We start from the raw sequence: 25549 nt of genomic DNA on the forward strand, positions 1-25549 counted from the left end.
TGAGCTTAAAAGCTTAAGCAGTATTTTCTAAAATGATCAAAAATAAGGAATCCTTTTCTTATGATATTTATTACTTTGACATTCAAACTTTTGTTTCAGAAACTGTTTATTCAATTCTGTAAATAAAATTCATTAACAGGAAATAAAAATATTAGTATTGCTACATTAAGCATAGCCTAGAATACCATATTTTGGTCTAAGATTGTGATTTTAAAAAATAACTGAATAATTCTGTAAAAAAATTGTGTTTCATATTAGGTTGTCTAGAGTCCTCTGTGATTGTTTAATTAAAAAACTGGATGTGTTATCACTTAGTACAATTTCTAGGCATACTAGTTCTCAAGTTTTCTTACTAGTTCTTACAATTTCTAGGCATATTAGTTCTCAAGTTTTCATACTAGTTCTCAAGTTTTCACAAAATTGCCAAACAAACTGGACCATTAACAAAGTAAAGTTTACCAGTGTTGGGGAAGAGAAGGAATATCTTAGCATTAATACCAACTGTATCCTAATCCCTTTAAAACTGGGAAATCTAGTGGTACTTCTGTCTACTGCCTGCCTTTTTCACTCTTTAGTCAACCGGGTAGAGCTGAATTCTTGTATAGTTAAATGTGGATAATGTAATTCTACTGTGCAAAATCATTTATGTATTCTTGAAAACAACAAAAAGTAAAAAATTAAAGTATACACCCCTTCTCTACACTATTAATTTTATGTAGGTTCCTAATAAATAGCAAGATAACTCAACATTAAATCCCTGTATACGCTTATTTAACAACTATTTATCTGGACTTCTGTGCACAAGGCCTGGAGTCAGGTCATCTCCACAAGACACAGGATGCCTGGGACTCTGTACAGACATGAATCGGGTCCTTACATCAATACAAGTATGAAGCTGTCAACAAGAGCATGACCTACTCTAGAAGCAATGGGAATTCATAAAGGGGGCTTAGGCTGGGGAAAGACAAGATCAAAATCAACTTTGCTTTGCTCAATACATTTCTGTATAATTCAAATCTTTTTGTGTGCCAAGGAAGTACACTGATTCAAACAGACCCTATGATGAAACTGAAGTTAGGTTTCCTAACATGTTTTACCAACGTGTGTGTGTGTGCATGCTCGCATGCACGTGTGTGTGTGTATAGTCATTTTACAAAGCAAAATTCAGTTTAACAAATAATGACTGAAGTCCCCTACGGAAAAGTACCAAGAAAGAGCCTGCAGGGCACACTGCCATCAGTAAGAAATTGCCAAGGGGCTTTGTTAAGCCACAACAGTGCTGTTAGACTTCAGTGACCTATGCTTATACGTTTTATAGTTTAAGGACTAGCTCTGTGCAGAGCATTCTGCATAGGAGAAACTCACTAAATGGTCACAAAACTATACCTACATTGACAAAAATCCAAGTATAATCTATTAGCAGAAAAGGAAAAAAATAATTTTTTAACATCTTTATTGGGGTATAATTGCTTTACAATGGTGCGTTAGTTTCTGCTTTATAACAAAGTGAATCAGTTACACATATACATATGTTCCCATATCTCTTCCCTCTTGCGTCTCCCTCCCTCTCACCCTCCCTATCCCACCCCTCCAGGCGGTCACAAAGCATCCAGCCGATATCCCTGTGCCATGCGGCTGCTTCCCACTAGCTATCTAACTTACATTTGTTAGTGTATATATGTCCATGCCTCTCTCTCGCCCTGTCACAGCTCACCCTTCCCCCTCCCCACATCCTCAAGTCCATTCTCCAGTAGGTCTGTGTCTTTATTCCTGTCTTACCCCTAGGTTCTTCATGACATTTTTTTTCTTAAATTCCATATATATGTGTTAGCATACGGTATTTGTCTTTCTCTTTCTGACTTACTTCACTCTGTATGACAGACTCTAGGTCTATCCACCTCATTACAAATAGCTCAATTTTGTTTCTTTTTATGGCTGAGTAATATTCCAGGAAAAAAAATAATTTTACTCAGAAAAGATATATGCACCCCAATGTTCACAGCAGCAGTATTTACAATTGCCAAGACGTGGAAGCAACCTAAGTGTCCATCAACAGATGAATGGGTAAAGAAGATGTGGTACGTATGTACAATGGAATATTACTCAGCCATAAAAAAAAGAAATTTTGCCATCTGCAGCAACATGGGTGGACTTGGAAAGCACTATGCTAAGTGAAATAAGTCAGACAGAGACAAACACTGTACGATAACACTTATACGTGGAATCTAAAAAATACAACAAACTAGTGAATATAACCAAAAAGAAGCAGGACTCACAGATATGGAGACCAAGCCAGCAGCTAAGGGCGGGGGCGGGGGGGTGTATACAGGGGTGCGGAAATGGGAATTACAAACGACTGGGTGTAACACAGGCTCAGGGATGCACTGTACAACATGCTGAATGTAGCCAATATTTTGTAATAACTGTAAATGGAAAGAAACCTTTAAAATTACATAAAATTAAAAATTAATACTCATAAAGATATTTTAAAAAAATAATTTGGCATACGTAAAATGACAGGAGATGGCCTAGAGTTACTCTCCCTTCCCAACAATATTTTGATGGACTATTAAGAAACGTAACAGCTCTAATGTAATTTTTAAAAAACAGATTCCAAATCCGATTGTTCTCTCTAAGGGAGACTGATTGTAGAAGTAAGTAGAGCACTGCATTTTCAAGATCACAAGTTTACTGTAACTTCAGCTTAAGAAACAGCATTTGGGGCTTAAAGATACATATTGGCGCAGTGGTTAAGAATCCGCCTGCCAATGCAGGGGACACAGGTTTGAGCCCCGGTCCGGGAAGATCCCACATGCCGCGAAGCAACTAAGCCCGCGCGCCGCAACTACTGAGCCTGCACTCTAGAGCCCGCGAGCCACAACTACTGAGCCCGTGTGCCTAGAGCCCACGCTCCGCAGCAAGAGAAGCCACCGCAATGAGAAGCCCGCGCACCGCAACCAAGAGTAGCCCCCGCTCGCCGCAACTAGAGAAAGCCTGTGCACAGCAACGAAGACCCAACGCAGCCATAAATAAATAAGTAAATAAATAAAAGATACATAATAAACAGCAGTAAATATTTCTGAAATTATATCACACACATGACTAATTTCTAGGCCAACTCCTTCCCATCACCCCCACACACATCCCACCTTAAAAACAGTAACAAAACATTACGCCTTGCAGAAACTTCCAAGAGCAGTTCAATAATATTTACTACCCTCAGAGTACAATATAACTTAAAAATAAGTTCAATTTCTCACAAAGAAATTCTGTTTTATTATCCTCTTGTAAAATCCTCAAGTATTATGAGGTTTGCTTCTTCCAGTATCAGATACAATTATATCTGCACAATCAAAAATTTTAAGTAGATAAAAACTGCAAATGATTATTCTAATTTTATATTTACATACAACATTGCCTTATGATTTAAGCTACAATTGCTTTTTCATATCAAGTTTTATCGCTATATTGCAAATAAAACACAAACACAAGTCCAATGAGGATTCTAACGCAGAAGCTCACAACCCTGAAAATAGCAAAAAGTAGTTTTTTTAAATGTCAGTGCTTTACAATAACTAGCAGTTAAACTACTTCACCAAAAGAAATATATCTAATGACTAAAATCATACACGCTTATCCTTGAGTAATACAATTAATAAATCTTAGCTATTTAGACAAGTGCTTCAAATACAGAATTGTACTCAATAAACATCACCTAATTTTTAAAAATAACTAGTTTTTAGAACTTGATAAGTAATTTTTAAAAATTAGCTAATACAGGGTATGAAACCAGTAAGAAGCAGTTTCAGAAATCATAATTCATAAATAATAATTACAAATCAAGGAATTTTCTTAAAAACACTCTGAAACTTAAATCCAATACTGATTTTTTGAATAATCATCTGATTACACATCTACATATCCTTCATTAAAACCTTTTTGCTAAATGCCCCACATAACTATGGTATCTACTGTAGCATCAAAGCTAGAGTCAAATAGGTCATTTAGGCCTTTCCTGGATATCAGATTGTTTAGCCTCAACAAAACTACACCTGTTTTACATACAGACTACATTAAAAAGTTATGGTCTGGTCCTTTTTTCCTCAGAATTGTTCTTAGAGAGAACACGTTCTCACTGATTTCACAAAACCATGAACTAACTACACATCAAACCTAAAACTCAAGTAAAACGAAATATAACTATTTAATGGACATTTTTCTTCTACTTAAAACATGTTACAAGAATGGATAAAGTTATGGGAACTACAGGAAAGTGTGGGGAGGAGTGTTTTCTCTTAAAGATATTTTAAAAAGAAAACCTCCATTTTAAAATATAAAACCAATGGCTCATGAAGACTTCTGAGGGTTTTTTAAAAAACAAGTAGACATCTCATCATTATTCCCTAAAATTGCACACACATACCCGTACTTACCCAAATGCACATGTTCCCCCACACACACGACAATAAAGGCCCTTTTTCACTTTAACATGAGGCAACAATAAAATCAAAATTCATATTCTTTAAGACGAAAGCCATTCTACTGATGATCCTGATTCAACAATTTTACAGTTAAACAAAATTAATTCCATTCTCAAAAATCCACTGACCTTAAGCTTTTAACAAACATTTTCCACTGCAAAACTTATTGTCAATATTTACAAATCCTTCAACTTATACTTAGCTGGAACCACTTATATTTGCTATAGTAATATTTCCTAATAAAGGCATGCTCATCCCTATCAGAGCAGAAGGGGCAGCTGCTACTCACCGGGAATCTCTGGGGTCCCACAGCAGGTCTCGGCTGGCTCGGGACTGGCAGCAAGGGCACTGCAAGAAAAACACCTTTCATTACAAACACATCCAAACCCACCAGAAAAGGAGTACAATGTATTAAGCTTAATGAAAAATATATACTATGTGTATAATACATATAATAAGTTTACACTTAAGCTAAGTGCTGAATATTTTCACAATTCCATAAAGGGAAAGGGGAGAGAACTTCTGCCTTCAGTATACAATAGCACGAGCAGAAGCTTAAATTTCAACAGTGAATTCTTATTCAGAATTAAAATATTTTGCAACAAAAGGAGATATTATTCCTCTACAATAAAAAACCTACTTTATTTTTGACATCCATACCCAGGTTATCCAGGCTATCTAATCCGAGTTATATTTTCTGACTCCAATCAAATACGAATTTAAACCCAAATCCTCTAGGATCATGAAAGAGAGAGGAGGAGGGAAGGAGGAAGTGAAGCAGGCAGAGAAAGGAAAACACACACACCCAGGATATTGTGACAAAGAATGACCTACACAAAAACCTGCTATGCCAAGACTACTAGCTTGTCTTAGTTTTGTGTTTAAACAGGCTGAACTCTCATCAACTTACCAGAAGAACAAGGAGCCAAATAATTTTAAAACAGACATTTTATCATAGGGAAGAAGCCAGATGCTAGTTTCACACCATGGGGCTAAATCAGATATGTTTAAGCTATTTAAAACATATGCCTTATAGTGATTTTGATTTTGGGGGTGAAAAAAAATGCCCACTCGAGTGGTGACTGCTACATGGTAGCCTGCTATATCTTCCATTAAAACGTCCTGCCAGGGCTTCCCTAGTGGCGCAGTGGTTGAGAGTCCGCCTGCCGATGCAGGGGACACGGGTTCATGCCCCGGTCCGGGAAGATTCCACATGCCACGGAGCGGCTGGGCCCGTGAGCCATGGCCGCTGAGCCTGCGCGCCCAGAGCCACGGGAGAGGCCACAACAGTGAGAGGCCCGCGTACCACAAAAAAAAAAAAAAAAAATAGAGTGCTAAGGATGAATTTTTTTTTTAGTTATTATGATTACTCAAAGAATTCCGTAACTCAGCTTCTAATTAACATCACACTTCCACAGGTCCAACTGAAAGTGATACAGTGTAAGGGCCTGTGTCAATTGCCTGACCAAAGCCAAAAAGTGAGACCGAGAGAAACTTCCTTTGATAAAATGTAAAAATGGGAGAAGTCCGTCCCTCTTGACAATCTAATCTAATGAGTCAAAATTTCAAAGTAACAGTGGGTCACTGTGCAAGACAATATAAAATTTTATACAGCTAGCTAACAGGCACTGGGGTACATGGATTATATACCTGAAGCAAAATATTAGACTGTGAAGTGGAGAAAGAAAAAACTAATACAGTATCTCTGACCTCAGAAGATCATAATGAAAGTGAGGAAGAAAAAAAACTGCATAGTAAACAATACAAAGACAGTGTTTTTAAAATTAACTACCAAATAGAAAATACACAGATCTCCAAGAATATGTACCACTTATTTATAAACTTGGGATTTAAACAACAATTCCTATCAAATAATTCCAACATAATGAAAGGGTAAGTATTTTAAGTTTCTCTAAGTTCGGGGGGAGCGGGGAGGGGGGCTGGATGAGAGCAAGAAATCCCATCATAATTAATAGATTTCTTACACAGAAGCCTTCTGATGAGTTGGCAATTTTTTTTTAATCACCTGTAAAAAGCAAGGAAAGAGAAAGAAGAGAAAAAGAACAAAAGATGACAGAAGAGAGCATCTGAGAACAGGTGTGATAGAAGCAGATCAGAAATCTAGCCAAACCCAGGGGGGCCGTGGTCAGACTGCCAACGTGTTTGCAAAGCATCTTTGCAGAAGCCTCGTAGCCCACGACCTGGTTTGCAAGCAGAACACTTCTACTTATCTGCCTCCTTCTTCACTGTGAACAGGAGAGAATTTAAAACCTGTAATGCTAGGGCCTCCCTGGTGGTACAGCGGATAAGAATCTGCCTGCCAACACAGGGAACATGGGTTCGAGCCCTGGTCCTGGAAGATCCCACATGCCACAGAGCAACTAAGCCCATGCACCACAACTACTGAGCCTAAGCTCTAGAGCCTGTGAGCTGCAACTACTGAGCCCACATGCCACAACTACTGAGCCCACATGCCACAACTATTGAGCCCACGTGCCACAACTACTGAAGCCCAGGCGCCTAGAGCCCATGCTCCACAACAAGATAAGCCACCGCAATGAGAAGTCCGCACACCACAACGAAGAGTAGCCCCCACTGGCCGCAACTAGAGAAAGCCTGCATGCAGCAACAAAGACCCAACGTAGCCATGAATGAATGAATAAATAAATAAATTTTTAAAATAAATAAATAAAATAAAACCTGTAATGCTAACAGATCATTCTAGTTGAACCCTGAACTCTTTATATTTGATATTTAATATCTATTTCCCATATTGTCCCACGAATTAATGAACTAAATTGATTAATGTTTCAATTCATTACCACAGTTCTAATACTGAAAATCTGGAAAACAAGTTAAATTTCCACCAAAACTCGTTAATTATAATATGATAGAACACTCTTCATCCTTGAAAAGAAAATATGTGCTATCAGGCAATGGTGCACATACATTTTTAAATTTTTTAAAAACAGTTGTTTTTTTTGTTGTTGTTGCGGCATGCGGGCCTCTCACTGTTGTGGCCTCTCCCATTGCGGAGCACAGGCTCCGGACGCGCAGGCCCAGAAGCCATGGCTCACGGGCCCAGCCGCTCCGGGCATGTGGGATCTTCCCGGACCAGGGGCACGAAGCCGTGTCCCCTGCATTGGCAGGCGGACTCTCTACCACTGTGCCACCAGGGAAGCCCTAAAAACAGTTTTTTAAAATATCTTTTAATTGCCTGAGGCTCTGAGAATCACGGGTTAATCTCTCTCTCATGTACAGGAGACCACTAGACATTCAGCCTCTCTCAAGAATAACGGCGGCTTTCTATTTCATTAAGCTCGTTCATTTAATATCGAATAAACAACTGCTTCGACAGTGTTCTGAGTGTATACCCTGCAAAGGCAATTTCTCTCTCTCCCTGTGTCAGGGTTCTCAAGATCAAAGGTACGTTAAAGAGAAGGAACGTGGGTGGGGCACTGAGTCGCCTGGCTTCATGAGGAGAACACATTTAGCTGGTTCTAAGAGTTTAAAAACTCTTGTCAGAAAGCTGATCTTGTATCTACTGAATCAGGCACAAGCACTGGGATGCAAGGCCTGCATTCTGTACCCATTTGGCAACTGACTCTGGCAAGGCACACTATTTTCATGCCTAGAGGACAGCTTGGGGTTTCCTTATAGCTTTCCCACTGTGTAGTTCCAACACTGTTTATTTTCATTAAGCTAAAGAAAATCTGTGCACCTTACCAACTGCCAGTTTTCCATTCAATTTTAGAAAGAAATACACAGTAACAGATGCTGACATCAGTAAAATTATTTCGACAAATTAGATTTACTGCAGTTGCATGTCTTGGGAAGCCGCTGTGGAACAGGCTTCCCCAATGAGTCGTCCTCCCCCTTCACGCAGCGTGTGCTGGTTCCTTCATCCCACAGCTGCTGAAGGAGACCCAGGCCACCGGTGCACTAGCTGCAGGGACTACAAAGGTTAAGTGCAGCAGCCATACTGCCTGCCCCTGGGAGCTAAGAGCCCTGGGAGGGGGTGAGGCCAACGAGTGACTCCAGCACAGCATGGGGACAAGGGAAGGGGCCAGGGCAGGAGGCTCAGGGACCCACAGGTACCAACCCGACTCTGACCCTCCTGGGTGTGTAAAACAAGAGCAACTCCTAGAGCCACACACGGACACTGACACCCACGGCCAGCCAGCTGCCCTCACAGCCCTCTGCTCCAAGGCCACAGCACCGTTTCATGGTGACGCCAGGCCCTGGCTTTCTCCCATACTCCAAGTCCTATCTCAGGCCTCTCTCCAACTTCTGGAACTTCCTGACCCTTTCGAATTCCAAGTTCACCATCAGCAGAAGCTGTGATGACCTCAGCTCTTCCCCTTCTTGGTCTAATGGAAATCTAACTCTCCCAAAGGATGAGGCTGTTTGTCTCCCTCAGCCTTCTTCCCGCTGGCTCTGGAGCGGGGGTGGGGGTGGGGGATACTTCTCGGTCCTCACTGCTGTTTCAGACCCCAGATTCGGATCTCATGTTATCGGACAACACGGCCCAGGAACCCCCACTGCTGCCCACGTACTGGTCACACCACTGCTCTTTCCTTCCTGTGTCTCAGAGTCCAGTTCCTAGCTCACCGTCTTCAACACCAGCCCTGTCTCAGGCCTCAGCAGCGATGCTCAGGCTCCAGCACCCTGCCACCAGGCGCCCGGCCGCCAGCCTCTGTCCCAGCTCCACCACACCTGAGACCTGGGCATTATCCACGACCGTACGCAATCTCTACGAGTCCCCCTTCTTGCCGCACTACCTTCTACCTTTCCACTCCTCTTCCTCCGGGACCCCAGCTCCTCCAACTGCTGGACCCTCAAAGATCTCCTGGCCCCTTGTCACCATACACGCCACAGCCCTTCATTATGAGCAAAGCGCCTTCTCTACTGCTTTGCCAACACCTGGACTCCAGCAAGTCCAGCTCTGTCTAGGCTGCACCTGACACAGAAAGGTGAGTGTGGCTGGAGAAGAGCGTGCAAGCACGCGGCCGGGTCTCCGGTCAGGACCCACAGCTCGAGTGGGCGCCAATGCTGCCCAGCACCTCCACTCCCCAGCTTCTGTCTCAACAGGACACCTTTGACAACTGTCAGTACAACCATCTCCCATTTCTGTGCGCCCGTTCCCTCTCAAACCCACCTCAGTGAGGCATGTACTGCCACGACTTCACCAAAACCACTCTGTCAAAACCCCAAAGACCCCTCTACTGCCGCGTGCAGCACGCGGCCTGAAGCCCGTCCCCAACGACCTGGCAGCAGTGGGTCCCCTGCTGCCCCCGTCCTCTACACTCCTTGGGTTTCCGACTCCCTGCGGGCCCCCGCCTATCACGTCGAGGGCCCCAGGCTCCAGGCCTCAGTCTCCCCGACACGATGACGCCTGGGTCTCCCACTGGGTGCAGACTCTAGGTCCACCTCTGTGCCAACAAACCCCCACCTCTGCTTTGCGCCCAGACCCCTCGTCTCAACTCTTCCTAGTAACTTCATACATGACACTTCCACCTGCACGTCTAGGTGGCATCTCCAGCACAGAACTTTTGCTGTGCTGCTCCTCAAAACCTGCTCTCCCCCAAGGGCTCTCAGGTGAAGGCAACTCCACCCCTCAAATGCTCAGGCCCCCTCGGCATCATTCCGCCTCTTCTCCGCTCTCATGCTCATCCGGCCCAACGGCTCCATCTTGAATTACATCCAGCATCTGACCCCTAACCACCACCACCGCCCTCACCTGAGCCATGTCATTTGTTACCTGGATTACCGTGGTCACCTCCTAGCTGAATGCCTGGTCTCCACCCCTGCCACCCTAACAAGCCCACTCTCAACACGGCAGCAAGAATAACCCTTTTAAAACATACACCAGATCACGTTATTCCTCTGCTCAAATTGCTCTAATCACAGCCCACGTCGTTCAGAACAAAAGCCAAAGCTCTCAGGATGGTTCCCAGGTCTTACCTGACCCAGGTTCCACACTTCTTTCCACCTTTATCACTCTTTTAATGTTACATGGTCTCTTTTTAGTTACTTGAACACAAAAGGCATAGTCTCACCAGAAGTAAGAGCCCCTGTACTTGCCGACCCCTCTGCCCGGAATATTCTCCCCCGAAAGAGTCATGTCACTAGCTCCTGGACCTTCAACTCTTCCCTTCCTAATGAAGCCGGCCCTCACCACCCCATGGAAGGCTGAAGCCCACCCCGATGCCCCCAACCCTGCACATGTGTGTCACTGCATGCTTGTCCTCTAACACGCCACACAGCGTTCTTATTTTATGACGTTTACTGCTCACTGTCTCTGCTAGAAAGCCAGGTCACAACTGCAGAAAGCACTGTCTGTTTTGTTCACCAATATATCTCCAATGCCAGGGAGAGCAGGATCTCAATCAACACTGTGTTGAACAGATGCATGAAGATATGCTCCATATCAACTGCTCAAAACTAGTTTCCCAGCTTCGGGAACATGCATCTGTAATCATAACAGAAGAGGTTATTCACTTAGAATTAATAACTAAAAGATGGGTTTGTACCTCTGGAACTCAAAGCAAGCACACCGAGTGGAACCTGAAGGGAACATTCACTTTGCAAACATCCCCACCTGGGAATTTATGAAGAACACCAATCAGGCACTTCCACAATTACCTCTGATGCCCTTTACATTTACTGTGCCTTCTCAGTACCCGCCACTGAATGATACAACAAGAGACGCACGTGTTGCAGCAGACGAGCATGGCCTGGCCAGGCAGCACGCATCTGAGTGGTGGGGGAGGAGTCAGGGAATCCACGTGGTCCTTACACACCTGCACGTGAGAATGATCTGCCAGAGGAACCTGGAACTTTACAACAGCAACGGAGACACGTACCTTGAACGGGCGTCACCACTGCCCCCTTGAAGTGGGGATTTATGTGTATGTTCTTGGGCTGCTGTGGAGTCACAGGAGGAGGGGTCATCATCGCCCTCGGGGCCTCAATCTGGGGCGGCAGGTGCATCCCTTGAGGAGGGGAGGGATGGTGGGGATGCTGCAGGGGAAGCAGAGGCTGGAGCTGCTGCTGCTGGAACAGACTTCTGATCGGCTGCTGCTGAGGCGGCGGCGGTGGCGGCGGAGGGGGAGGCTGAGGCTGTGGAGGAGGAATTAACCTCGGAGAGTGCGCCTGAAGAGTACCGGAAAAGAGACACATTCACAGAGATCAACGCTCAGAAGAAAAAAAGCCAGTGCCTTACAGATTTCACATCGACTGAACTGTGAAGTTACGACTTAGAAATAAGTTTACAGGAGCAGCTTGTGTAAAACAGGAGGATAAATAGGCTGCTCGCCTGCTCACAGTAAGGGCCACTGCCGGACAACACGAGTCGACCTCAGGGCCAGGAGGGAAAACCGCAGCCCCAGAATAACACGCATGGATTCCAAAAGCAAAAAAAGTGCAGTTCCACCATCAAAACTGCCCACCGCGAGCCAAGCGCTGCGCTGGGGACGGAACACAACCTGCCCTGGGCTGTCCCTGCACAGCCAGCCCTGCCCCCCTTTGAGAAAGCCTAGGGAGCCAGGCGAGAACGTGCACAAACAACCCTGCTAGAAACCAGGCTGCAGAAAAGGACAAAGGGCTCCCTGAAAGGAGTGGGGGGAAGCTCCTGAGAAGACGGCATCCAAACCAGGAAGGAGGGGAAGGAGACGTGCCATGCCAGGAGGGGAACAGAATCACCAGAGAGCAGCAGAGGCAGAAACACATGCCTACTGGGTACACGAGGGGGAGACCAGTGTGGCTACAGCCACATCTGAAGACCGGAGGATGCGAAGGTGGGAAAATACACCCTCAAGGTGGTCAAGGATCTCAGGCTGTTTCATGGAAGACTCGCTGGAGAGCAGGAAACCACCACCCACAGCAACAGCTGCAGAGCACCGGGCTCTTGTGTTTTAAACACCTACTCAAAGGTCAGTATGTGGCGTAACTGACTCACTCCCAACCACCCTATGCAGTGGGCCGCTGTTAGGACTCTCCTTTTACAAGATCAAGTGGCTGGTAAGCAGAAGAGCAGAGAATCTGATTCCACAAGTCCTGCTTGTAGCCGCTAACCAAACTGGCCACACGCAGCAGTAGAGGCAGCAGGCTACTACCGACCAAAGTGTCTCGTATAATGAGCTGTTTTCCCCGGGATGACGCCAAATTACGGAGGCTTCTCAGTTGTCACAGCATGCATGACGACGATGACTAACAGTGTGTGAGATGGACGAGGGAAAAGAGGATGGAACAAGACAGACCATTTAACAGGCTACGGTGGGAGCTGAATGGAAGAAACGGCCGCGGTCTGAACAAGAGCAGCAGGAAGAAGACATTTTAACGGAACAATGAGAATTTTGAAACCAAAGTGTACATGACCCTGTCTAACCTATCCTTCCTCAGGGAGGACTTCTCTAAAGATTCTGGAAACGGCTTAAATCCGTGGATACATACATATGCTCCCAGAAACCAGTCTGTTCCCTCCTCTGACTCATGACATCTGTAATGTGCACATTTGCACATGGTGCGGGAGTCTTCTCTATCTCATTCACCAGTGAATCCACAAGGAGAGCACGCTGACAGAGGGACAGCTAAGCTAAATCTGAACAGAACTGGGAATGAGCACAGTGCAGGGCCATTCACTCAAGAGCATGAAGGATTTTTAAGGAAATCGTGTGTTTTAAACAAGGGGAATTTAGGGCCTGGGCGACACCCATGCAGAGAGGCCCAGGGCAGCTAGGAAATGAAGAAACTGAGCTGGCAAGAGGCTAGGGCTACAGACCCAGACTCGTGTGGAGACAGCAGATGGCAGGAAGGTCAATGCTGCTGACTGAGAGCTCTGACTAAAAAGAGGCCTGAGAACAACGCAGCCAGAGGAACAGGAGAGACAGAAGGGGCCCTGCTGGAAGAGAAGAGAGTACACCCCAAGCTCAGACACTCAAAATAAGAAAGGCTCAAGAAAGAGGAGCTCGTGGGTGATGCCCAAGGTCCCAGAGTGCAGTCCAACAGGACGGACTGCAAACGTCAGGTGGCGATTCTGGAAGCACATCCGGGAGAGGGAAAGGCACGAAGTCCAGGCAGCAAGGGACGGACCGAGAAAATGGACACAAGCAAAGACGGTGAGCAAAGGTTATTCTTTCCAGAACTCTGAGGGTGAAGAGTCAAAGAGACAGCTCTGGGGTGGGGAGTGGCCAGGATCAAGGGTGGACCCAAGTGTGAGCGAGGTTAAGGTCATTTCAGACAGTTGTGACCGTTTCAGTAAACTGCAGCTTTAAAACACCACTGACTAGCGAAGATGAGCATAGAGCATATATGCCAAAGCTCCAGGAGTGGGTTCAGTCCCAGCTCACTGGGAGCCCTATAGCATCTACAGAATTCCAGAGATATGGCATCACTGTCGGGAGGGACTAAGGTCAACTGACACTTGGGCAACGTTTTTAAAGCACTCACAGATCTCGCAGTTGAGCCTCTCTGAAGGAGGCACATATGGGCGCATACTTCCTCTATGTAGATAAGAAAACAGGGAGTTCAGTTACTTTTCCAGGATCATGGAGACACAATTATGCAAAAACTGGTCTCCTGTGTGGTTGGTTCCCCTCCAGGAGGCCAAAATAACGGAGTTGGCTGTTTAGTACACGGCAAGTGGAGGTTGGGGGCGAGGAGATGGGATGGAGAAGAAAAAGAAAAAACTGAAGGGCCCGTCTTCTCGCTATCAGAGAAGCTTAAGAACAGTTGTATGAGCAGACAGCAGTTATTAATATCATCAACCTCTTTATGCTGTAATCAACCCACCTACCTCTCTTCCCTGTAGATCAAAATTAGAATTCTCATGCTAAAACAGTTAAGTCATCCTTAGCGGACAAATGTATGGATACCAAGGGGGAAAGGAGTGGGGTGGGAGGAACTAGGAGACTGGGACTGACACATTTACATTATTGATACTATGTATAAAATAGACAACTGACGGGAACGCACCGTACAGCACAGGGAACTCTAGCTAATGCACTGTGGTAACCTAAATGGGAGGGAAGTCCAAAAGGGAGGGGATATCTTTATGTGTACGGCTGAGTCATTCTGCTGTGCAGTAGAGGCTAACACAACACTGCAAAGCAACCATACTCCAATAAAAATTAATTAAAAGTAATAATAATAAAACAAAACAAAAAAACAGTAAGTCATCTTTTCTACTTTGTTATTTCACAAATGAATGCCTCCTGAAACATAACATTTGTACACGGAGGCAAAGTGTGGTTTTCCCCCTAAACTCAGGTAATAATGTAGGAGGGTAGACAGTGTGGACACATATTTATATTAAATGAATCTGTCCTTGAAGACTGACTTCTGAAGGAAAAAGCTATAAAATCCTGCAGCTAACTGAAGGAACAACAACAACAAATCACTACGATTCCTGTCTTTATTCCTGAGATGTCTCATCTGAAATACAGAGGAAATTCAAATGAAGCTGAAATTACAAGTACTTGATTTCTTCCTAAATTATGAAAACTTTTTATGGATATGACAATCTCCATTTTTATGGATAGGATATGATAGTTACTTGTAAGAGAAACTGCTACATTTAAGGAAAAACCTACAGTAAGCAGTGTATAAGAAAAAATATTTTATAAAGTACGCCATTACTGCCAGATTCTAGATGTAAGACGCTCAGTATTTTCAGAATGGTGCTCGTAGGAGCAGCACGTCTCCACAAGCAGAAGGTAAAAGCAAGGCTCCCCTGTGGTTCAGCCACGGGAGGACACCAGGTCTCCTTATCGCCTCTCTCTTTATCAGTAGTGTGCAGAGAATTAGTTTGCACTACCTGAATACTAGAGGACTGAATGTGTGTGACCATACACGAAATCATACTATAGATTACAAAGAAACTTGAGCCATTATGCCTTTTACTCAATTTTAATTTCAGACTAAGATAAATGCAAAATATGATACCCACACAAAAGCGTATTTTCATCTGAAATTGCAAAAGCTCCCACAATGAAACTACACAACTTACCACCACAGGTGGCTGTGTGGGCAGCAGGGCGGGCCTGTGATCCTTGGCTCTTCCCCTCTCACTGTTCTCTCTCCTCTGGTCTCCCACTCCACGACACATGGACGAACCTCCTCTCCTTCCTCCCCGCCTCGAGCCGTAGCGGCCCTGTTTATGCTGTCGCTCCCTTTCTTCGAATTCAAGCAACGCAGCTTTGGCTTCTGCTGAAAGCTCTATTTGAAAAGATGCATATGTGTTAGATACCTTCGAATAGCCTAAATCAGATTTATAGGGAAAAACAGGAAAGAACTACATGACGATGAAACTTAGGAACAGCAAGTGCTTCACCCACTACGAACAACTCAACTAGCAGCATCAAGTAGGATACAATCACAGAGACACTCAGGCCCCATGAGTGAGACCAGTTAAATGGAAGACATGCCTTTCCCTTGTAATAAAATACAAGGATCGCCTGTAAATTTTAAAGTGTTTTCATTTGTGCTGAGGGAAGCTAAAAAGAAGGAGCTGAAGTTCAACCCAACCACCGCCCTTAATCTGCTAGGCATCTTGCAGTGATGGCGGATGACGCTGGTCAAGACCTGGCTCCCCCAGTCTTAAACCAGGACACTCTTCTAAGCGGAACCAGGACAAGTATTAGTTAATACACAGTGACACAGAGACTCAAAAATGACAAATTCCTGATTGTTCTGCTTTAAAAGCAGAACTAATAAAATCACTCTCGAGTCAAATACTTAAGTTAATTTCATAAAAAATGGAAACTTATTTAATACTGTCATTTCAGATTTTCAGATTTATGTTTTTTTAAATAACAACTTTACTCTGTGAAGAAAGGCTTATATCCATGCAGTCTGATAGGGAAGCTACAGCAAATGAGAGCAAAGCCAGAAAAGAAAAAAACTCATTAATGCAGATATTTCTGGGACACCCAGTAGGGGCTGCTCACCTCTCTGACCAATGCTTTAGGGATACAAGAAACATATAGGCTCTGGCCCTAAGAAACTTCAGTTGGCACATTATTCTGAATTCCTAGAAGAAAAATGCTAACTTATTCAAATATGGTTCCTTTATTTTAAAATATTATCTAAGTTATGATAATATATCTTCCATTAATAAATGAATACCTTCTAAAGATTTCACTGAATTCTATTAAGAAGGATTGTTATGCCCTCTTCCACAGTGAAGGGTAAATTTTAAATATTACCAGTTTATCTCCTACCTTGGATTCCATAATCATCTCCAAACTCTTCCAAAACCTCTAAGCCACATTTCATTTTCTTGAAATTGTTTCTATGGTATTCCCCTCCCTTTCAAATGAATCTTTGACTCCATACAAAAGAAAATTTAATCTCTTCTTAACAAGCACACACTTTTATTCTCATCTTGACTACATGATTGGTTCACATACACATTTTATGCAGTGAATCAGCAATTATTTTGCTAGTGGTTCTAAGTGTCAAGATTAATTTCACTATCCCCAGTAATAAAATGGTTTCAAATGACATCTTTAATCAGCAAGTAAAAATGCTTTCCTCCAATTGAGACAAGCTGTCACAAAAGGTCACCAAAATATGACAGGATGAAAATTACATTTGTAACTTCAACTGAAATGTTAATTTCCCTTTAAGTGTTTTCTGAACTATGTCCATATTACAAAGCAAAGAGATATATAGCTCAATGTAACAAGGTTTTACAGTGTTGTCCCTTTCTAAAATGTGCTTAAGAAAAACATATTTACATATAAATAATTTCATAATAGTTGAACTAATACATAATGAATATCTATAAAACAGTTTACTTGGCAAAATAAAAACAAAAGACAGTCTGAGTTTTTTTCTTTTTTAAACAGATAACTGAATCAAGAAATTTGTGAAAATCTTGCAAATACAAGGACCATCGTGTAAACTGAAGGCAGTATCCTATTGCTGGTACTAGGTGACCTTAAACTGTTTATTACTAGATGAAAATATTTTTCCCAAAGATCCTTTGCCTTAAGCAAAATTAGCCGAGGACATTACTTCAAGGACTTTATGTGGGCATAACAACAACGGTCTTCAGGTTAAAGCAGTAAAACATGGTTTAACATATTACATGTGCCAGTGAAACTGAGGACACTGCAAAATCTGGGCGCCTCCTCATACAGAAAGAACTGTCAAAGCCTAACTAAAACAAACATAGTTTTTCATTTATTGCTTGTACTGCTTCCAAAGAGAATCTGAGGTCCACCTCCTAGGGCAAAAGAACTGGCAGCTCTGAACTGCTGTGCTGACACTTCAGGGTAACTGGTCAATGACACCCACGTTTTAGAGATGGCTTTTGACATTTCCATTCAAAATAAATCTTTCCCTTACACATGCATGTGCTAGAAACCCTTCTCAACTGCATTCTGTGAGAGAATTAAGCCCTTTTACCCAATGGGGTCCTTTTTATGTAATGAATGAATGTATTTCCTAAGTACGTAGTTTTGTACCATCCTTGGGAAAACTGAGAAACAGTCACATTTTCTCTAAGGTATTTAATTCCCAGAATCCTGGTTGAGGATAAAAGCTCACTACTTAAGATCGTAACTCAGGTAAAAGCCCAAAATTCCATATCTAATCCAATCTGTAATTCAAAATGCAGATCAACAACTGTGAATCAGGTTCTACAATGGTCAAGACTGTCATAAATATGAATTAGTGTTCTTCATATTTAAGGATGACATCATATATTTGAATGTAAAGAAGACAAAAGTGACCAAATGCCCTTCCAGATTTTGAAAAGAACTCACTAGTCCACATGCAGATGGAAGGGTCAGAAATGGGGGATGCCAGACCATCATTTCATTCTTTTTAGAGTGGAGTGTTCTTAACATTAATCAATGATATCACAAAATGATTGTTTTTATTTGTATTCAGAATGTTAAAAGACACCATTTGTCAAGAAACACATATCATATGAGACGACATATATATTCCGGTAGCAAGGTATTTCAATTCCATTACAAAGAGTAGGTAAGCAGCTTCATACAATCAGATAAGTGCAAGCATCTGTATACAGAACCTGAAACTGGTATTTCTATCACCAGGAGTATACAAAGTGATGAGTACAAATTTATGTGAATTTCTAGTATACCAAATACTGTAGTAGCTTCTCTTTCTCACTGAATATTCTTCTTCTATATAAAATTAACCTTTTGTTGGGGGGAGGGGTCTTAAGGAAATAAGGGAGCTCACTGCTTTAGGAAACCAATCTCTAAAATGAACAGAAAAATCGTTTTTGTACTGGGAATAATCCTAACTTTTCAGTTACTAGAAAACTCATGTTTTCAAACACTAAGCTTTCTTAAGTTAGGGCTTACAAATAGGGAACAGAGAAAGATACTTTTAAGTATCATTTTTACTTGCCCTATTATCTAGCCAAAGAATCACATTCTGCACAAATACCTTTAAAGCCTTTTTTCTTAACGTTTAAAAAAATGGTAAATGGTCAAACTGTTTATGCTTCAGATACTCTGCCTATAAGAACCCCAGGCCCTCTCTGCCCGTATGTAAAGGGCCAACCTGCCCATCACTACCCACCTTCCACCCTCCTGTCTCAGGATGACATGACTATAGCAACTGAGAAATGCCCTAAAAAGAAAAAAAGGAAAAAAAAAAAGATTCAACACAAATTCTTTTCAGTTAAGGAAGTACAAATGACCCTGAAAAGAATGAAATGAGGCAAAGATCCTGAAAAGAAAGAGATGCAGGAATGAAACAAGTACAAATTATGAACACAGGCAAGCAGGACATTTCAGAACACGTCAGTGCTTGGGTCAAGGTAGAGTGAAGAGAGATGAGAAGACGGTAGCTGAGGACCAGGGGACGGGAGAAGCAAGGGCGCTGAGGATGCGGGGAGGGTGACCATGAAATGCACCAGGGCCCATAAGGAGCTGGCTGCAGAGAGGGAAGGCCACCATTCCTGACGGTGTCTGTGAAGTGATTTCACATCCTTAGAACGTGTAGCTATCCCAATTATTAAGATTTGACACATATGTTCCCCAACTTATGCAACAAAGCCACAGGCCAGCTACACAGAAGCAGAAAAGGGATGATTCACCACCACCACCCGCCCCACATGCCACCCTCCTTCCCTAATAAGCTGCTGCCCATTGCCCTCTGGTGTTCAGCCAGGGGCGCCATCTTTCCTTTGTTCATCTTATCCCAGCCCAAGATTGAGATGTCTATCTATTCCAATAAGCTTGTTCTGTAATGTTACCAATTACTCCTGCTGACGGATACTTTTAGTCTTTTCATCCCCGTTTTAAGACCTTTGATTCATCTCCTTTTACCCAAGCCCAACTTCTCAGCTCTGCTTTCTCAGAAACCTGTGGTGTACTGGTTCAGACTAACCGGCAACTTTATACCATAACTTAAGAAGAGTCTAGGGAAATCCTGGGCCAAAAGGTAGGAGGAGGAAACTGGAGGGAGAAGAAATGGAGAACACTAAGTCTCTAGGTCAACCTTTCCACAAACCTTACTCAGTAAAGGAACATGGTAAGACTGGCTCACTACTGTTAACTTTGGCATCTTGTGAGCTTAGTGCCTTGACAGAGAATTCCTATCTGCCACTTAAAGACACACGCTCAGGGTTTCGACTGAAAACGGTTACAAATAACACTTTTATGAAGTAATAAAGGTAGTAACTAATGGTTAGTTTCTTGACTTTTACTTTGACCAAGACCAGAGAACAAGAACAACAACCCTCTGTCCTTCCATCCTTCCACCCTCCTACCCTCCTCCTTGGAGTACGGGACAATATCCCAGTGGCTCTCAAAGTATGGGTCCCAGAGCAGCAGGAATGGCATTACCCGGGAACGCACAAGAAACGCAACTTCCCTGGGCCCCACCCTAAAGCTACCGAATCAGAACAGCTGAGAGTGCATCCAGAAATATGTGTTTTAACACGTCTTCTGGGTGATTCTGCCGCTCAAATGTGAGAACCACTGCTTTATTCTTTGCAATGGGCACTAGACAGAGCCACAGACAAGAGGGGGCGGGGGGTCAATACTGGAAAAGGCTCTGCTGATTAGCAACAGCCTGTAGTAGGTCTGTAACAGGAATGATGTTCAACTGACTGTGCTACAAACAAGTCATCTTGTCTCATGGTTATAATAAAAGAGCAGCAAAAAGAGATGGTTATAATAACACTAAAAGGTACAAAATAAAAACAGTCTGGCCCAGAATTAGCCCTGGCAACCTGGACAGTCTCGGGAAGGGTAAAATGACCCCGTACCACCCCACACCACCTTCCCAGAGCCAGCCAGGAACCGCACAGTATGCATGAGAGCAGCCACAGACTCCAAAAGAAAAACTATTAAAAAAAACAATCAAATATTTTATTCAAACATGTTTTAATCCAGAAGACAAGTCACGTTTATAGACTGACCTGTACAGCACCGTAACTCAGCTCTCACCTCACAACGACCATCCACCCTGTAAATGCCATGCATAATACTCTATAAAGGCAACTTTTTTTTATCTGTTTCGTTAATCATAACAGTACTATGGAGGAAGTTGAAATGGGAGTGAAGGATGGGAGACAGGCAAAAAACGTTACCCAAAGTTTCTGGAATGTTCCTTCTCTCTCTAGTTACATCTGAGAGCCTAATAATTGTTCCTTCTTTCCTTTCAGTTTTGAAACGTAATCGTCCAGATTCTTCATCATCATCCTCTTCTTCATCAGACTCCTCTTTCATGTCCTTCTGCAGCTCCAAAGTTTCCATGCCTCCCTACATTGCAGACATACAAAAAACAAGAGGAGGGAAAGTGAGTTCATATTCTTTTGAATTAAATATTGAATAATGGTATGTATACACATATGTGTATGCACACATAAAAGCTCTTTATATTCAAGATGTAAAAATACTGCAAAATGTCCTATTTGTAAAGCCATGTGAAACATTAAACTGATCCCAGGAGACAAAATCTCAAACATTAAAAATTAACAATGTTAGAAAAAATTCAAATTCCTACTCCTGGTTAATAAACAAAGTCTTACACATTGTTACTACTTATACTTCTAAGAGAGCAAACATGAATTCCAAAAATCCCTGCTGGCCTGGAGTCTAATTCAGAGCTAAACAAAGTTCAATATATTAATTAAATTAACACTAGTGTTCCATGAGCTTATTAGCATATAACCCACCCTGTAACTCACATTAGATGACAGCACACTCCTTCCCATTAAACAGGCTCCACATTTCCTGTAATTCCTGACCCCATCTACTTTGACTTTCAATGCCAGGCAAGCGCTCCAAATCTGCTGTTGGGTTGATCTGGTTTTTTTCAGCCTCCATAATCTTTCCTGTAACATTTCTCACCCCTTTCTACTTCGTTCCACTGCCTAGTGTTCGCTCATTACCACCTCTGGCTCAGATTATTAACCATAAAACTATTTTTTTTCTTCATTCACATCACACTAAAACCAGTTTTTATCTTATATTTCATTACATCAGGATTCCTATAAAAATTCTGCCCAATCTGGTCCCAAACTAAAAGTAATTTCTTCATCAATTCTTTCTGCATAACTCATGTTCCTTTTGACACTAATCACTTTCACCTCATGTTACATCTTAGTGACCTACTGTTAGGTAATAAGGTAGGTACCTTCTGACCGTTAGGTTCACTTAGACTTTTGGTAAACTTGAAAAAAAAAAAAAAAAGACCCAGAAACTACTCCTTTAGTCTCATCATTCATAATTCTTACAGGTCCTTTACTCTTAAAAGAAACAAATATAAACTACTTCATTAGAAAGTGTGCAAGAAAAAAAAGATACAATCATTTTGGATTCTTTCCCCAACATTTTCTGTGTAAAAAATGCACACACTCATTGCTATAAACCCTAAAGTAGAGAAACAAATGCCTGAAAATAAAATAATGAATGTAAACTGTAACTTTTAGCCTAATGATTGCAAAACCACTTTTCAGTATTCTGATACTCAGCATACTATAGAATTTTTTGTTTTTAATTTTAGTCCATTTCTTTTTTTTTAAATTTATTTTACTTATTTATTTTTGGCTGTGTTGGGTCTTTGTTGCTGCGCACAGGCTTTCTCTAGTTGCGGCGGGCGGGGGCTACTCTTGGTTGCGGTGCGCAGGCTTCTCATTGCGGTGGCCTCTCTTGTTGTGAAGCACGGGCTCTAGGCGTGGGGGCTTCAGTAGCTGTGGCTTGCGGGCTCTAGAACACAGTTGTGGCGCACAGACTTAGTCGCTCTGCGGCACGTGGGATCTTCCTGGACCAGGGATCGAACCTGTGTCCCCTGCATGGGCAGGCAGATTCTTAACCACTGCATCACCAGGGAAGTCCATTATAGAATTTTTTTTCATTAATTAATTAATTTATTTTTGGCTGCGCTGGGTCTTCGTTGCTGTGTGCAGGCTTTCTCTAGTTGCAGCAAGTGGGGGCTACTCTCTTTGTTGCAGTGCGCGGGCTTCTCATTGCAGTGGCTTCTCTTGTTGCCAACCACAGGCTGTAGGCGCGTGGGCTTCAGTAGTTGCGGCACACGAGCTCAGTAGTTGTGGCACACGGGCTTAGTTGCTCCGCAGCATGTGGGATCTTCCCGGACCAGGGCTCAAACCCGTGTCCCCTGCAATGGCAGGCAGATTCTTAACCACTGCACCACCAGGGAAGCCCCTCCACTATAGAATTTTAAAGTACCAAAATGTTGGCATTTTGTTGGTTTAATACGATTACTTCTGTCTTACTCAATATCTGAAACCAAGAATGAGTGACGTGCGAGATGGACCCAGCTATGTTTGTGCTGCACTACGTTCAAACTGAGCAAACGTCAACTCACTTACAAAATACTCTTCTCCACCGCCATTAATGCTCCAGAGCAGTGCTTCTCAAATTTAAGGTTTATACCGATCACTGGGAATCCTGCTAAGATGCAGATTCTGATTCCGCAGGTCCAGGGTGGGGTCTGACATTCTGTATTTCCAAGAAGCTCCCAAGTGAAGCCAACGTGCAGGTCCACAGAACACACTTTAAGTAGCAAGGCCACAGAGGAGGAAAGGAAATCACTACCAATAAAGCAAAGATTCTATTACAATAGTCATTTCATGTAAAAACCTACAGGAAAATGTTTACAGTTCTCTTTTGGATCACCGAAAACAGAAACAGTAGTGAATGGATATACGAACTATGGTGCATCCAAACCATGGAATGCTCTTTCGGCCATAAAAAGGAATGAACTACTGATACAACAACTGGGGTGCAATCACAAAGGCATCATGCTGATTGAGAGAAGTCAAAAGGTTTATCACTCAAAAGGTGATACTCTGCGACAATTCCACATACATGACACTCTCCAAGAAACAAAACTGCACTGGTTACCAGTGATTAGGAATGGAGGGAGGGCCTGACTACAAAAAGGATGGCACAAGGTAGCTTTTTGAGAGATGGAATGTCCTAGAATGCAAACTTCTGGTCCAAGTCGCAGGGTCCACTTCAGCTTTGAACTACATCAAGGATTATACAAGCCCTGAGCTAAAACTGAAACACTGCCTGGTCTCAGTTGCCTCAAGTGCAGGCCACCTGGCAACATTCACTAAGCTAGACTCGCTCCTTCAGCCACTGGTCACTACCTCTTACTCTAAATACTGAGCATCTCCTTTGCCTATGTGCTTATAGAATTAACTAACTAACCTACCTGCCAAAATGCTGACTTTCTCTGCAGAGAGATACTTATGAATGGAATATTCATACATATTCACAATATTCCATTCACAACTAAAATTCCACTGAAGGGTGGTGCTGGATAACAATATAATAATTTAATTAGCCTAAGATTGTATTTTGTAAGAATTTAAATACGTATGTAAATCTCTGATTTCATTATAGACACTGCCAGAAATATTTGGAGGTTTGATCTTTAGCTATTTAATTATCCTGAAACAGAGGGTGCATATGAAAACCATCATGAAAGTTCTTTAAAAATAGCCAAGTCCACTAAAGTCTTATCATATATACTGGGTGGGCCAAAAAGTTCGTTTGGTTTTTCCTGTAAGGTGGCTCCAGGAGCACGTAGTTGTCTCTAACTTCATTCAAAACAATTTTGTTAGACTGTATTGTGACAGCTGTAATATCAGCATGCATAAAAAAAAAAAAGTATCAAAACTGTTGAATTTTTGTGTAGCCATTTTAATACTGAAGATGGAAGACAAAAAGCAACATTTTTGGCATATTATGCTTTATTATTTCAAGAAAGGCAAAAACGCAACTGAAATGCAAAACATGATTTGTGCAGTTGTGCAGTGTATGGAGAAGGTGCTGTGACTGACTGAACGTGTCAAAAGTGGTTTGCAAAGTTTCGTGCTGGAGATTTCTCCGTTGACCATGCTCCAGGGTCGGGTAGCCCAGATGAAGTTGACAGCGATCAAATCAAGACATTAATTGAGAACAATCAACGTTATACCAAGTGGGAGACAGCCGACATACACAAAATATCCAAACGAGTGCTGAAAATCATTTGCACCAGCTTGGTTAAGTTAAGCAAAAACACCTTCCTGACCTATTTCTGCATGCAATTCTCTACTTAACTGCAATGAAAACGTTCCATTTTAAAACAAATTGTGACGGGTGACGAATAGTGGATACTGTACAATAATGTGGAATGGAAGAAATCGTGGGGCAAGCGAAATGAACCACCACCAACCACGCCAAGGCCAGTCTTCATCCAGAGAAGGTGACGTTGTGTATATGGTGGGATTGGAATGGAGTCCTCCATTATGAGTTCCTTCCGGAAAACCGAACAATTAATTCCAACAAGTACTGCTCCCAATTAGACCAACTGAAAGCAGCACTCGACGAAAAGCATCCGGAATTAGTCAACAGAAAACACATAATCTTCCATCAGGGTAACACAAGACCGCATGTTTCTTTGATGACCAGGCAAAAACTGTTAACAGCTTGGCTGGGAAGTTCTAATTCATCTGTCGTATTCACCAGACATTGCATCTTCGGATTTCCATTTACAAACTTCTCTTAATGGAAAACATTTCAATTCCCTGGAAGACTGTAAAGGGCACCTGGTACAGTTTA

General features: G+C 42.6%; 1 protein-coding gene across 13 annotated transcripts in view; it reads right to left on the minus strand.

Annotated features, from left to right (window-relative positions):
- Nucleotides 1–25549, minus strand: part of RBM33 (RNA binding motif protein 33) — a 117328-nt gene that overhangs the window by 55387 nt on the left and 36392 nt on the right. For all 13 annotated transcript variants that reach the window (XR_007479112.1, XR_007479111.1, XM_049714620.1 and 10 more), the window contains 4 exons: nt 21064–21235; nt 15490–15698; nt 11348–11636; nt 4771–4829 (listed from right to left, as the gene is read on the minus strand). Coding sequence is in view for 11 of the 13 variants with exons in the window: in XM_049714620.1 (XP_049570577.1) it covers nt 4771–4829; nt 11348–11636; nt 15490–15698; nt 21064–21235 (729 nt within the window). In the remaining 2 variants the exon portion in view is untranslated. The remainder of the gene's footprint in view (nt 1–4770; nt 4830–11347; nt 11637–15489; nt 15699–21063; nt 21236–25549) is intronic.

This window comes from Orcinus orca, chromosome 9, assembly GCF_937001465.1.
Source record: "Orcinus orca chromosome 9, mOrcOrc1.1, whole genome shotgun sequence".
Lineage (NCBI taxonomy): Eukaryota > Metazoa > Chordata > Mammalia > Artiodactyla > Delphinidae > Orcinus > Orcinus orca.